The sequence below is a fragment of the Pseudopodoces humilis genome, chromosome 3, assembly GCF_049639895.1.
Source record: "Pseudopodoces humilis isolate 2021_Gansu_Grassland_sample_001 chromosome 3, ASM4963989v1, whole genome shotgun sequence".
Classification (NCBI taxonomy): domain Eukaryota; kingdom Metazoa; phylum Chordata; class Aves; order Passeriformes; family Paridae; genus Pseudopodoces; species Pseudopodoces humilis.
The window spans coordinates 20,729,269-20,743,661 of record NC_142202.1 but is presented as its reverse complement, the minus strand read 5'-3'; the positions used below and the strand labels follow the sequence as shown (position 1 = coordinate 20,743,661).

The 14,393-nt window shown below is 41.3% G+C and overlaps 1 protein-coding gene across 1 annotated transcript in view; it reads right to left on the bottom strand.

Moving 5' to 3' along the window:
- Window positions 1-14,393, bottom strand: part of PTPN14 (protein tyrosine phosphatase non-receptor type 14) — a 110,911-nt gene that overhangs the window by 58,522 nt on the left and 37,996 nt on the right. Inside the window, exons 2-3 of the mRNA XM_005523337.3 lie at window positions 12,989-13,314; window positions 6,150-6,319 (exon numbers count right to left, since the gene is read on the bottom strand). Of these exons, the coding sequence (XP_005523394.1) occupies window positions 6,150-6,319; window positions 12,989-13,162 (344 nt within the window). The 5' untranslated portion in view covers window positions 13,163-13,314. The remainder of the gene's footprint in view (window positions 1-6,149; window positions 6,320-12,988; window positions 13,315-14,393) is intronic.

Sequence of the window (14,393 nt, the reverse complement as noted above, 5' to 3'; positions counted from 1 at the left end):
CTGCAGACACAAGCTGCAGGTGTGACCAACCATGAAAAGCAAAGCAGCCTCATGTAGTTGTCACATGTAAATGTTATATCCTTAACAGCCAAAAGGGTTTCACTTCACTGAGCTTGCCACAAAACCAGGCTGGCACAGGAGGTTGTGTGACATCCAGGCCTAACACAGAAATTAAAAGCACACTGTAAGGAGCAGTAACTAGCAGAAAGGACAGCAGCGACTGGTAGAAATCTGCAGCTGGTTGGACTTGTATTAAAAGCTAGCTACACAGGAGGATGTGAAACTTGAGCTTTTTCAAAAAAAAAAAAAAAAACAAAACACAGCAGACTAAAAGTAAGACATCTAACAATGACTTTTTGAGGGGAAGGCAAAAAATCCAGTATTTGTTAGAACAGATTTGTGAAAACATTCTTCCTTGTAAATATGAAGCACTCAAACACTAATTTTTCCCCTCTACTTTATTCTCATGTAATTTAAAAACTCATACAGTCCTAGGAGTCTGAACCTCTTTATGCTTTAGAATAACTTCTGTTTTAAAGGTCTTCACCTAACACTTGTAGAAAACAAAGAAAGGGAAAGGCTGGGAACAGTGAAGAAGAAATATTTCCTTAAAAGACAAAAAAACAGCTACAAGAAATAGTGCAGAAAAGGGTATGGTAGCAAAATATCAGGAATAGTTAAAATAGTTAGTTAAAAGAAGGTAAGTTTGAGGCTGAATTTTCACAGACCATCCAGAAAAGAGGCCTGGGAGCCACAGGCTCTAATTTTCCACCTGCAAACACATTCATTCCCACACTTCGCAGGTGCAGCCATCCTGTTCCAAACACTGTTTCCTTTCACAGGAAAGCTGTACAGCGTGTTCTTCTGGGGAAATGCAGAGCTGACAGCTGAACTTGGGGCAGAAGCCCAATGCAGCACACTGCAGATGTTGGAACATGTCTCTCCCTGTAGAGTCGTGCATGCCAGACCTACCATGAGAGCACCACGGGGACCCAGCTCCATGGGGACACCCACACTAGGAGGAACTGCTCTCACTTCCCAGGATCATGTCCCACTCTGCAATAGCACAAAAGCCACTGGATACTACTGAGTACAGAGCACCTCATAAGATACTGAAAACTTCTTCCAGGAAAGAAAAAGGAAAACCAGACCAAAGCACACCTTTATTCCTTCTCAGGAGGTACAGCATTATGTGCCAAGCAAGAAATACTGTGAGGAGCAAAATGTGACTTCAGTTTTCCCTTAAAACTGTGGGAAGGGGAGAAAAGAAAAAAGGTCTTGGGCTGTGTGATAATTTTGCAGAAAGCAGCATCGCACCCACATTTTCAGAAAGCCACAAGAGTGTGTGGGTTCTCTGTTTTTGGAACAAGAGCGCAGTGAAAGCAAGCTTGTTTACTTTAGACACTGTACAAAGACTTTTTTTTAAATAAATGCTTGAAAGGATGCCTCCTCTCTGAGGAGTTAGCAGAAAATAAAAGGCAGATTTATATGTCTAATCTATGCAAATATCTACTCTACAGGGCATCACAAAGACTGCTTTATATCAGACAGTATGCAGATCCCAGGTGCTTTAAATATGCCAAAAGCATGTGCAGCATCTCCATCTGTGATGGCTGCTCACTGAGAACAGCTGGATGACTAAAAAGAGGTTGTCTAAGTAGCCTTCCATGAAAAATGCTTTTTGCTAATGTGCCAATCCCCATACTCCCACCCAAATTACTCCTGCTGTAACTACCATTGAGTCTGAAGAGGGTTTTTTTGTTGTTATTATTGTTTGTTTGGTTTGGTTTTTTACTTGTTTATCACAAATTCTTCTAGAAGTTTTCAAATTGTAGAAATAATAACATGGTGAAAAGTACTGACAACTTAAGGAATTATCATGGCATTTTAATTAATCTATGAAAATGGAAAACATCTGTGGAACTGGGGACCAGTAGAATGCCATGACCAGTGGCCAGTGAGATGCTGGAGTCACTGCAATCTTGGAAGAGACAGGATTAAGATCAGGGAATACATACAGATGGGAGCCTCAATTCAAGAGAAAAGAAACAGTAGAAAGGGTAGGGAAATAATAGGTCTAGAGGGTAGGAAATAGCTTTCCTAGGAGAAGACTTAATGCCAAGAATACAGTGCAATTGCACTGAAAGGCATAGCAATAATATTTATGTCATGGCCACTACCAGAAAGAAAAAACAGGTACTCTACAACTGGTGTCTGCTTTCTGTTTCCCTGGGACATCCTTGGGAAGCATCCATCACAGGTCAGGAAACATGACCACCCTGAGTACCCCCAGCATTTGCATTCAAAACCATGACTTGAACAATTCTGACAATGTCCTGCAAGTGCTTCTTACCCTGTCCCAGGGATTAACTTCATTCAAAGAGAAAAAAAACTCTACACCACTAATATTTTCATCTTCAAGCAAGTGTCAGTTTTATAGTAAAGAAGGAAAGAACTGCAAGCCAGAGTCAGATCTGACCTCCTAAAACAACTAATGTGCTCCCCAGAGTACCCTTCACCTCATTTTTCTTGCAGGTCTCCGAGGTTGGCTTCAAAGAGCTTAAGAGCTAAATAAACTGCTCTGGCAGTCTTGTCTTTTCATTTTCTTTACCACAGGCTCTCATATTATCAGAAACACCTCTTACAAATTAAGTACAGGCATCCCACATGAAGATATGGCAGCACTTGAGTTTACATGATAGGTGCCTGCAGCTCTACAGGTCCTAAATAACCAGATAAATAGGTCCTAAATAGCCAAATAATGGCCAGTCCATTCACCCACTCAGCATCAATCCACAGTTTGAAATTATGGGGTCTTTGGGCACAAATCGAAATACGTGGCATGCCTTCAAAACACCCCCTTCTTTACTGCAAGGGTGACTGAACAGATTTCCCAGAGTAAGTGTGTAATCTCTCCTTCCATGAACATATTCCATACCCATTGGGAAATGGACCTAGAGCAATCTCCTCCAGTTGACCTTGCTTTGAGCAGACAATCTCCACAGATACCTTCCAACCTCAACCATTCTGCAACTTCTGCTTGCATTTCACTTCAGTAAATCATCTGACCTTCCCACATTGTGACACCGTGTGAGGGACAGCACTGATTTCTCACTATGCTGCTATTCCACTCCTCTCCCAGCATGTCACACGTGGACAGGTTTCCATTGAGTCTGTCCAGCACTGGGACACAGTGCTCGGAGCAGTGTTACTCACCCTTACTTCTGCCTCCACACTTGGCTTGTCAATACAGGAGGTTACCAGAGATACCACAAAGAGCTCCTGACCACTACCAACTCCTGCAGGTAGTTAAAATCCAGGGGCCTGGAGGCATAATTAGCATTTTCTACTTCCAGCAGTAATGATAAGATGTATAGGAGTTATAATTTTAGAAATACTGTCCTGTTGGTATCAGGATCCTTCCTGTTGGTCCCAACCATGAAACAACAGCCAAACAGAAAATGGTTCACATATTGAAGAGAACTTTCATATGATCTTTCAAATAAAATTATAAAGGAGCACTATCTCAGAGCCAGTGACCAACACCCTAAGTAATGCTCCTCTCAACCAACAGAGCCTAAAAGACTTCCATAATTTTCCCTTTTTGCAGTGACAGTATGTGAGGCACAGGAGGTGCAGTCACTGGAAATAGGAAGGAATATTCAATTTGGCAACAAATTTCTCATAACCAGCTATCAAGTCTATAATCCTACAGATCAGAGGCAGAGTAAACCAGCTCAGGAAACCAACTCCCTAGTTTTCGAATACTTGTGCATTATGTCAGTGTTTGCTGAAGCATTCTCAGAAGACTTCATCATCTTCAAGGAATATTAATCAACCCTGGAAGCCCTGGAGTCTACAATTAACTAAAAGCTTGCTGCTGAGAGATGGATTTCACCTCCAACTCCAAACACAGCCAGGCAAGCTCAGGGCTGGAGATGTTTCCACTCAGAGAAGGTTACAAAGGTGACAGGTTCACTGCTGGCAGTACTGTCGCCACCACTGCCTCTTCAGCCTTTGGTGGTGGTTGTGTTTTGGGGTTGGGTTTGTTTGCAGTGGTTCTGCAGCCTCCCAGAAGGGGATGAAGTGTCTCATCACAAGTTCTGCATTTCAGACAGATTTGTCATTTGTACCTAAATAGAAGTCAAATACATAGGCACTGAGTGGGCGAGTCCAGTGCCTACCTCAACATCACATGTAATCATATCATGATCAAGTCTAATCCTAGAAGCAGATAGTATCAAAAGAAAAACAAATGTTGAATCAACTTACCAAGAGCCAAAAAAAAAGCCTATAAGCCCACATCCATCTGTGCATCTAGTCAGGTTTTAAACAGCCTTTCTTTGCCAGTTGTTTCAGAAGAATCCTCCCCACCATTGCCTCAAACATGAATCTACCTATTACACAGCTGAAGGTTTGCTTCCATCATACCATCTACAGTACAATTCCACTCCATGAAACAAACAAACAAATATTAACAGGCTATTCTATATCTGAAATCCCCTAGTAAACTGCTGGCTTTGCTACGCATCTTTAAAGAAACATAAAAGGCACTTACAAGACGCTGCAGCTTATGGTATCCATCACTTCAGAAAGAAAAACAATTCAGCATCCACTCCAATTGAGAGTGAAGTTCAATTGTCACTGAAATGCTTTGTTATTACCAACCTGGGCAGAATGAGCAAATATACCTCTGCAGGTGAGCTATGAATGAGCAATCAGCACTGCAGGCTGCAGCTTGAAGAGATTCTAGCATCCAAGTAGCTACAATGCTTCCTCGCACACAACTAGGCCAGGATTGGGCTGACAAATTGAGCAACACAACATTTCAGACATTCCGTCTGCACATTAAAATAATTCTGAAGGAAAAGGTACTGAGGCTTCCCTCTCCCAGAGAGTACAAAGAGGGAACACAGATACAGACAGGCGTCAATGTTTGGTCTGTTTTCAGAGAAATTGAAGTTTTATGATGCTTTAATCCCACTCCTTGGCAAGAACTCAGCCCACACAGTAGTCAAGGGATAGCTTGACAGCTGCCATTTCAAGATACAACTTCTTACATCCTACCAACGCCAACTCTCCAGTTCAGCATCAAATAAAGATCCTTTAAAATACACAATCTGCAATATAAAAAAATTGCTTCGTATTTTGCACACCTTCTAGAATTAAGGCCATTCTTTTTTCACTGCTTATATATCTTTTCCTAGCTATTATGACCATGTGGTGAATCCCAAGTTTTCAGCAACAGCAGGTTTTTTTCAGAGGCAAGGCTTCTGCCACCCTGAAGCCTTCACCCACTTATTCCAGGCTTTACCTTTAGTGGTGCTGATACAACTTTGCTCAGACTAGATAAAGGAAATAATTTTGGTTGAAAAGAAAACAATTCCACCCCTTTTTAGGTGAGGTGGGCTTTTTTCTCCTCATTCTCTCTTTTTGTATTATTACATTTCAATACAGCACAGATGTGCAAAAAACCACACAGTGATGTGGTTTACAAAAATAGCCCCTCAAAACAGTTGTATCATTACGATTGCAGCACAGGGCTCTGAATAAAAGAGTAATTCCCACTGAAGTTGTTTGCAAAGGTACGCCCTGATCATAATTAAAGGACTAATGCCCTCTTAACAGTTTTAATCTTTTTGTGAAGCATAAGGGAAAATCAAGAGTGGGATGAGCAAAACCTGGGGAAAAAAAATGCCAAAGTTCACTTTCACCAAAGCGCACGTAGGCTTAAGAATAATAAACTAAAACTCCATAAAGAGTTCCTTTGTCTGAGGCTTTCTTTTCATCAGTAGAAAGTTACAGAATTAAAACCATGGTCATCATGGTCCTTTTTAAAATTTATGTCAGATTTTTAATAATTTAACTATTTGTCCTATTTTTTCCCTGCAGTTGGTCATGCACAATCATCCAGTGAGATGGCTTTTTTTTTTTTCCCCCCCCTCTTTTTCTTCCCAATTAGACATAACACGTGGTGACTTCTCCCAGTTTTTCCCATTTGGACAATCATCAGAAAAGGAAATAACCAGATGATACCTGAGCAAATACTAAATGCCAGAAACAGAGCCACTGTTTCTCTCAGATGCTCTACAACAGTCCCATTCTCTCTCATCTCTATCACAATACTGTGAACAGAGGGAAGCACATACCTTGTTACCTCCTGCTGCAGTCGGGAAACACTGGGCACATAGAACATTACCCCAAAGAAAAGCAGAGGCTCATTGGCAAATTTGTCCAGCTGCTTCTTCAGAGGCTTTTCCAGTTCAACCCAGCGGTCTTGCTGGCTCTTGCTGAGAAACCAAAGGCCGAAGTAATGAGTCTAGATAAAGAAACAGATGAGTGTCAGTTTACCTTCACCAGCTAGATCACTCACACAATGTCACAAACGCAAGTAAGAACAGATGGCATTGTGTACATTTTTCCATATGCAAAATCAGAGTAATTCCTTTTTTACGGCCCTTTTTTGTAGGACATTTTGAAGGCAATGACAAATTAATATTGCAATATTCTTAACAGTGCACTATCTGCCTCCTCCCATCTCTCCCATATGCATATTGAAGAGCTCTACCTGACATTGTGGCACAGGTGACATAAATGATTTACAGAAAGTGCCTGAGTCTTTGTTTTCTTAAGAGACACCTGTGCTTTGTGAACAGACAGTAAACACAAAGTCTAAATTCAAGTGCAAAGGCTTCATGAGACTTTGGATCAGGCCCACTGCACACAAAGGACAAGGACTCTTCCAACTAGGAAAAAAAAGAATGCAAACCCACATGCATATGTCAAAATATATCTACCAATACTAGAACCATTTACCCAACACAGAATTGTTTACTCTTCCTTTTTTTTATGCACTCACCAGGTTTTGTGATGGACAAGTATACACTTAGAATGTACATATCACACACAAGTTGTTTGCTCTCAGCTGTACAAAAATACCAGGTTGGAAACCTCAGCTGTTTCCTACCCAGTGAAAATCTCAATGGCTGTAGCAGCTACTGTATGAGCCACCTAGGATTGCTGCTGGTGAAGAGGAATTAACACAGAACAGTGCTCAGAACTAAAGCTACAAGGTGGCAATAAAGCAGCTGAAGGAAGAGCCAATCCATCATGAAGGATTTTATTGAAAAGCACTTAAACATCAAGTACTATGACTACAGATCTGAAGAAAAAGTGAAAAACATTGTAGCAGACAAACTGCAGATGTTAAACTTTGCAAAACCCACCATGAACAGCCTGTTTCATGCCAGTATGGATGTTCCTATAAAAACCACTGCACACACCATGACTTAGCACACAACCAAGGACAAGTAATAGAATACCAAAAATTTTAAATGTCTGCAAATGGCAAAAGAACAGCAGAGAAACACTGCTCCAACTATTTTATAGCTGAGGGCATGCAAGAGACAATAATGCATAACTCTGAATGGGAGCACAGGTGTACTTACTTTAGGGTCTCATTACATACATTTTCAACTTTGGACAACATCCAGACTAGCATTTAACTAAGGTGATAACTAATTCGACTTGATTCCTCAATTAAGCCTGACAAACAGCTTGAGCACTGCTCAGTCTGGTACAGTGAAGCAAATGTGTTCTTTTGCAGTATTGCCTCCTAGAAATTAAAGAAATTATCTTCAATAAATCAGTCAATCAATCTATATATCTAGGGCACAAATAAATTAAAAGTCAGCATCTCCCACAGGATAAACTTTAAACAAAACTAAAATCACACATGTTCCCTGATATATTTCTACCCTCCCTTTGTAGTCACCAGTGGATAAAAAGTTCTTTCTGATGAGTTCACCATGGTAGTAATTAGATTAAAATGAAGGTGGGCAAGACAGTGGAGGCAGCAGAGAAAAGGAATTAATGTGAAGGCAGAAAAGAGCAGTAATTTTACCACCTCTTAAGGTAAACCCTTTAACACGCTTGGAAATCACTGCAGGGCAGCTCATCCTCAGGAAGAAACAGTGTGGAGGTGTGAAAACAGAGCTTCCATATTACTTGAAAAAGTAAACATTCACAACATCTAGAACCCAAATTCAAAGTGTGAAGTACTTGTAAATCATCTAGAAATTAAGACGATTCAGACTCTGAAATCTAAAAGAGTTATTCAAGGAATTAAGGTATTGCAATTAAACACCTGGAATGAGCACAGTCCCTCCCCTTTGAGTGGGGGCTGGGAGACAGCACAAGTTTAGATTTGCTACATTAGAAAGGCTCTTCAAGTACCCAATCCAGAAGCAATTGCAAGGAACAAGAAGTAAATGAAATACAGTGTTGAAACTTCTAGATTACAGCAGGTACTGTGGAGCAAACATGGCTGCACACATTTTGCACAACTAAAAGACAACTGTTTCCCTGGAAAGCAGCCATGAGAGGATCAAGCTATTGCAGCTGAAGCACAGGAACTGATGGCAGAGCAGAGCTCATGTCACAGATTCATGCACTTTGGAAAGACAGCCCACAGAGTTATCTGAACATCAGCTCCCTGTTGCCAACAACTTTACTACTTGAAAATGTAGCATGTTTTTTAAGAACCCACAATGGAGGACTTCTGTAGCCAATGCCATGCATGCCTGAAGAGACCCTCTCCCCTAGGAATATCAGCAATCTCCCAAAAAGAACGGAAGAACGTGGGACTGGAAACAGCTGGACCATCAAGTTTCAGCATGCTATGAGAAGGCATCTGGCTTTTCTGAAGGCCAGTCATGCCATACTCTCCAGTCCACAAAGTACCCCAAAAATTAGTTGAGATTATAAAAATATAGGAACTTCTATCTATAAGCAGCTGATTGAAAACTAGGTTGATTCCAAAAGCTGGCCTGTTTGTCCAAAGTGAACCACTGACTACACTCTGATTTCCCTGTACAGCTGTCAGGCTCTGAAGTGAAACATATTACCCTTGAGGTTTTAAAATTTGTCTTACCTACCACACATGATCAGGCCCACTGCACACATATCAGGCCATATGCACACATTCCCTGTACCATATGTGGTACAAGGAAATTGGTTTACACTCTTCCAGGAACTGTGGTCCACTGCTAAAGTAGCAAACAAGAACCAGAGCACTTGGGTGCGCTAATGAAAAGGTGAATATCAAAATACACTGAGTCAGAACACTGGACATACAAAAACTGCACCTGGAAATCTTAAAATAGGTGACATTATAGCTGCCAGTTCAGAAGGCAACATATCTTTCTTGGACTTGGCCTTACCTATACTCCCAAGTCCAGAACTACCCCTGCCTTTACATTGGCCAAACAAGTAGAATTGTCAACCTCAGGAGATGACAGAAAATTACTAAACCAGCAAATGTCATTCTAAAAGGTTCATCAATCCCAGCTCAGTGTTTGTTTAAGCATCTGGTTAAGAAGCCAACTAAATACGTATCCTTGAGAAAGAGATGGAGCTCCAGCTTCTCCAGGCAAAAAACACTATCTGCTAAATACTATCTGCTAAAAACTGCTATCCCAGGGCACTTGAACCAGAGGGGAAGGTGCCATTTACAGCAGCCAGCTGTTTATAGAAGGTCTTTGTCCAAGCACAGTCTGAACCCCATCTTGGCTTTGCTGTAAGCCTACTCAAACCAAGCCACACTTGGAGACAACCTGGCTGCAAAACCCCAGGTTTCAGTTGTGCCCCAGAAGAAAGGGGCACCTTCTGGGGCACTAAAGTAAAGGCGAGAAAGGCAGCAAAAGGCCATCTCTCCACAGCGGACAGCATCTGCCTGTGGTGCTCAGCTCACCAACCTCCTGCTTTGGTTTGGGGCTTACAGGACCACAGTGATGAACATATCATTGTGAAATTTAGCTCACAAGAATAATTTTCCTTGGAAATAGTCCTCTTGCCCTCTCCCCCACTTACAATACATCACAGCACACCACCTTTAAACGTTTTAATGTTTTAGAAAGTGAATTAAAAAGAACAAAAAGGAGAAGGAAACATGAAGACTCCCAAAAGATTTATACAGATTATTCTGCTACTTCAAGCAGGTTCACTTAGTGTGGAAGTGGAATGGAAAAATGCCATTATATTGGGGAAAAAATCTTTTTTATAAACTACACATACATACAAGATTATAAAATTACATTTTTGACCTTGTCTTTCCTCTCCCTTCCTCCCCTCTTCTCATCTTTACTTTTTACATAATGCTGGAATAAGAGCTCATTTTATTGGAACCAGTAACTGTTCAAGTAGAAGACCTGATGCTTTGTCAAGAGCTTTACTGAAAAGGATAAAAACCAGATTTTACAGTAGTTACATGGCTCCACTTTCTACTGACCTATTCCTGAACTCTGAGTCAGTCAGGCAGGGAGTTGCATTCCCCAGAGATCAAATAGAAATATGCATAATCCATTAGATACTGTTTTTCAGTCATGTGTGGTATGATCGACAGTCCCGCACAACAAAGCATAATCTCCAAGAGTTTTGCTTTTTAGCAGGAAGGGTTTGGACATTTTTTTGTTTATTTCTAAGAAATTGGATTGTGTGAGACATGGATGCATTCCTAACTTGAAGGTAAAAAGTTGTGGTACACCTGGGTTTTTTTTGAACATAAGACCAAACCAAGGTACTACCTGAGACGGCATGGAGGAGACAAACAGGATTTTAGCACTGTTTTGTTAACATGGGATTTAGTGAAGGTTGGCTTATCCTCACTTGTACATCACAGTTTGCAAATCAGGATTTCTAAGAAAAGGCACATGCCAGCTGCAGTTTCTGCTGTATTCAGGGAATTTTAAAATTCGCTCTCTGATATGAATGCTTGCAAGGATTTTTGCCTCGGTATACTTAACAGGCTTCTCTACTCAGCTATCCAGTTGCACAAATCTTGTAGAAACTTGAGCTTTGTGAAAATATTTTTGACCCTTCTGTAGAATTTGTCTGGACAGTGAGTTCAAAACTATGGTAAACCTAGAGAGGAAAGGGAACAGTCATCAAATTACTTCATCAACCTTATAAACAGTGGTAGGAAGACTACAGGGGCAGAAGAAGAACTGACTTTGGGGTCTGAAAGAAAGAACAGCATCAGGTACCTCCAAGCTTGCTAGCTCAAATTAGTCCTCATCCAAGGAACAAAAGAGGATACAGGGAGACCCTCTCAGAGTTGAAAGAGGTAGGTAATTCTCTCCTAAAAAAAAAAAACCCAAAACACCCACTTCTGTCAAAAAATGCTGTACTGTTGAAATCTGAACTTTAAAAAACCAGTTCAACGTTGCCAAAACCTTGTTTAGAAAAAAAAAAAGCAGGGAGGGTGATGAAAGAAGGGGAATGCGTTCCAACAACATCAAAGCATTCTCTTCTATGTTGTTAAAATATTTTTTTATCTTGAAACACAAACTTTTTGTGCTGACATATTTTTTTTGCATGACAGAAATAATTTTGAAAATTAAAAAAAAACCCAAATGCAATAGAAAACCTCCACAGAACTGAACACTGACCAAAACAGCTTCCTTTGCTACTCCACTGCCTAATTTCATTTCTCTGGAAAATTTTGGAACCTCAGGCCTTGTTCCAAAGTGGAACAAAACACGTTCTGAAATCACAAAATGCTTTGTGGAAAAGAACACTAACCCGCTGACAGAGCTATTGTTTGCAAATGCAGGTGGACCTCCAGAGAGAATCAGGAGGCCCCAGCCTTCTGCTGCACAAACTAGATAAGCTCATAAGGAACATGAGGAGAATCACTTCATTTGTTTCACTGCTTTCTGCATTGGAAGGAAAGAGAGCGGTTAGTTCTTTCCTAAGGACACCCTAGGGTATCACCAGAGATAGAAAGAAAAAAGAAGGAAAAAATTATTTATTGAGAAATCTTAATCTCTAAAAGTAAAGTGAGAGGGAGGAAGGAGATGATTCTACTAAAATTCATATTAAAGAAAAACAAACAAAAAAAAACAAACAAAAAACAGCAAAACAGCCAAGTATGAAAAACACTGTGCAATATTCCCTCTGTCCTGTTCCTGCCTGCACATTCTCCAGCCTATTCTGGACACACACACATCGGGTGAGATTCTTCTCCCATTCTTTATCATTATAAAAAAATAATAAAAAGTCATTTTTGTTTAGTTTTCAGATATTGAAGTTATTTGTACACTACCCTCCAGCTGCCCCCAATACCATAGGCCAACTGCATAAGACACTGTGAGATTTTTAATTTCCCAGATGTGCTTATAGAAAGTATCAGCCAGGACAGCCAGATGATAATACAGCAGCTTCCAGGCAGTAGTTTTCCACTTATGGTTTGCAGAAGTCTAGAAGCATGTAGTATACACACAGGGAGCCCACAGAAGGTAAGAAAAGTCAGTCAGTTCATTTGTGCCATGAACATTGGAGAGGTGATTCTATAAAGGATTCAACACTTGAACACTAAACTCTACACCAAGAAGTAGAAAATAAAGGATTTCATTCTTGAATAAAGACTGGTTTCTTCAACCTTTCCAGAGGCATTAGGGATGTAAAAGAAGCTTTTCAGGATTTCAGATGTGAAATATTAAACAAAACGAAAGGAAGAAAAAACCCACCATCCTCCAACTGTTCCTACTAAAACACAACTGTTAGTTGTTACTGTTGCCTGCTTTAGTTTTATAGTAACAAGAGTATTTATATGAAGGCGGATATTTAAAAGCCTGCAGTCTTCTTCCCACTTGCATAATTCAGCCATCAGCGCCGGTGAAACCAGGGTTACATTAAAAATAAAAGTTACTGTAACTTTTCCTTTGGCATCCCAGCTCAAAAAGTAACACTCAGGGCTTTCTAAGAAAAGAAACTTCATGTTACAAAGAGCTCTCAAAGCTATGATGGATGAGCCGCAGGCCAAAGCTCCGAGTGCCGCTCTGCCGCCAGTGTTCATGCAATCGCAGTATGTTTGTCCAAGCTCCAGCTGCTGATCATATCTGGCCAGCGACTCAAACGCACAGACTGCCTGAGCTAAAAATGTGTCCAATTATCCAGTGACAGATGGTCTTTCCCGGGCTACCCTTACCTCGCGTAATTCCAGCCTCTGAGCGACAGCTTCCAGGCACTCCTGCCCCGTGCTCTCCACGGACAGGGTGCACTCGATCACGTTGCTGTCCAGCAGACGGATCCTGGTCACAAAGCAGTTCTTGCTCAAGACATTGTAGCGCCTGGTCCGTCGCAGTTTCAGCCCGAAAGGCATGGCTGAAGGCCTGCAGGGTCGCCCCTTCCCCGGGCTCTTCCCAGAGCTCTCAGCACGCTTGTCGACTCGCCTCGAAGGCTTCTTCAGCTGGCACTACTCTCCTCCAGAAATGGAGGTAGCTGTCCATTCCTGGGGCGAGCTCCAAGGGATTCCTGAAAAATACACACGAGTAAGTAGTCTGAAGCGTTAAACAAGATGTTCCTGAGGTTCAGTGGGAAAGAAAAAAAGTTTAAGAGTCACGTTTAAAACCATAAAATAAACACCTCCACGCACAGGATTGCCAGGCACTTAGCACATATCCCAAATGAATACCTTATACAACAAATCTTCCGAAATGCTGTTTTGGCGCTGAATTTAAAGCACGGATTTAATTGCAAAGCCGTTCTTTGAGAGGCTCAGTACAAACAGCAACTCTACAGGGCACTCATCCAGAGGTGCTAACTCTCCCACCATTACCCCCACCACAGGGGTCTATAACATAATCTTCGAGTTTTCATGCCCTCGGGCCAGCTTTGAAAACCAGTTTCAGAAGCTAAGGAATAGAGGCATTGAAAAGAGGTGAGATCTTGAAAGAAGAAAAGCTGGCTGCAGTCCGCAGGAAATGCAGGCACTCAGCACCTCCGAAAAAAAATCAAACCTAAAATATGCATGTGAAAAGCAAGAAGCATCCGAGTCATTTCAGAGGAGCCTCCTCTGAGGCAGTCCCTCGCATTTTGCTTGGCTTCCAGCTCCAAAGCAATTCGCAGCCCACCCTTCTGGGCGGAATTGAGTAAACGGCAGGAACGCGGCTGCCAGAGACCGGGGCAACACCGAGTGGGAGGAAGAGAACACATCTTCTAGATACTGTTTCTAACTAGTACTCCTAAAATTTATCAGGGACATATGCAACTGCTGAGCCAAAACACAAAGTAGATAGAAGAACTAGAGATACAGATGTAATGACATTTAAGAAGTTACGATCCTCAGCAGCAAGAGCCGCTTCCCTTAAAGCGAAACAAACCAAAAAAGTTCAGTTAAGGGCAGGTTGAAGCTAAACTAAAACAAAGCATTTGCACTGACACAACCAGCTCTAAAATGCCACTTTCCGTGTACTGAGAGGAATGAAGCAAATAGCAAATTACTTGCTACCAGGTCTTCCTGGTTTTGTTTGAATATTCTGGAGCAAAAAGTAGAGGAACACTAATGGTGGCATTTAAGAGTCCCTTCCTCTTAACCAATAGTACTGCAAATG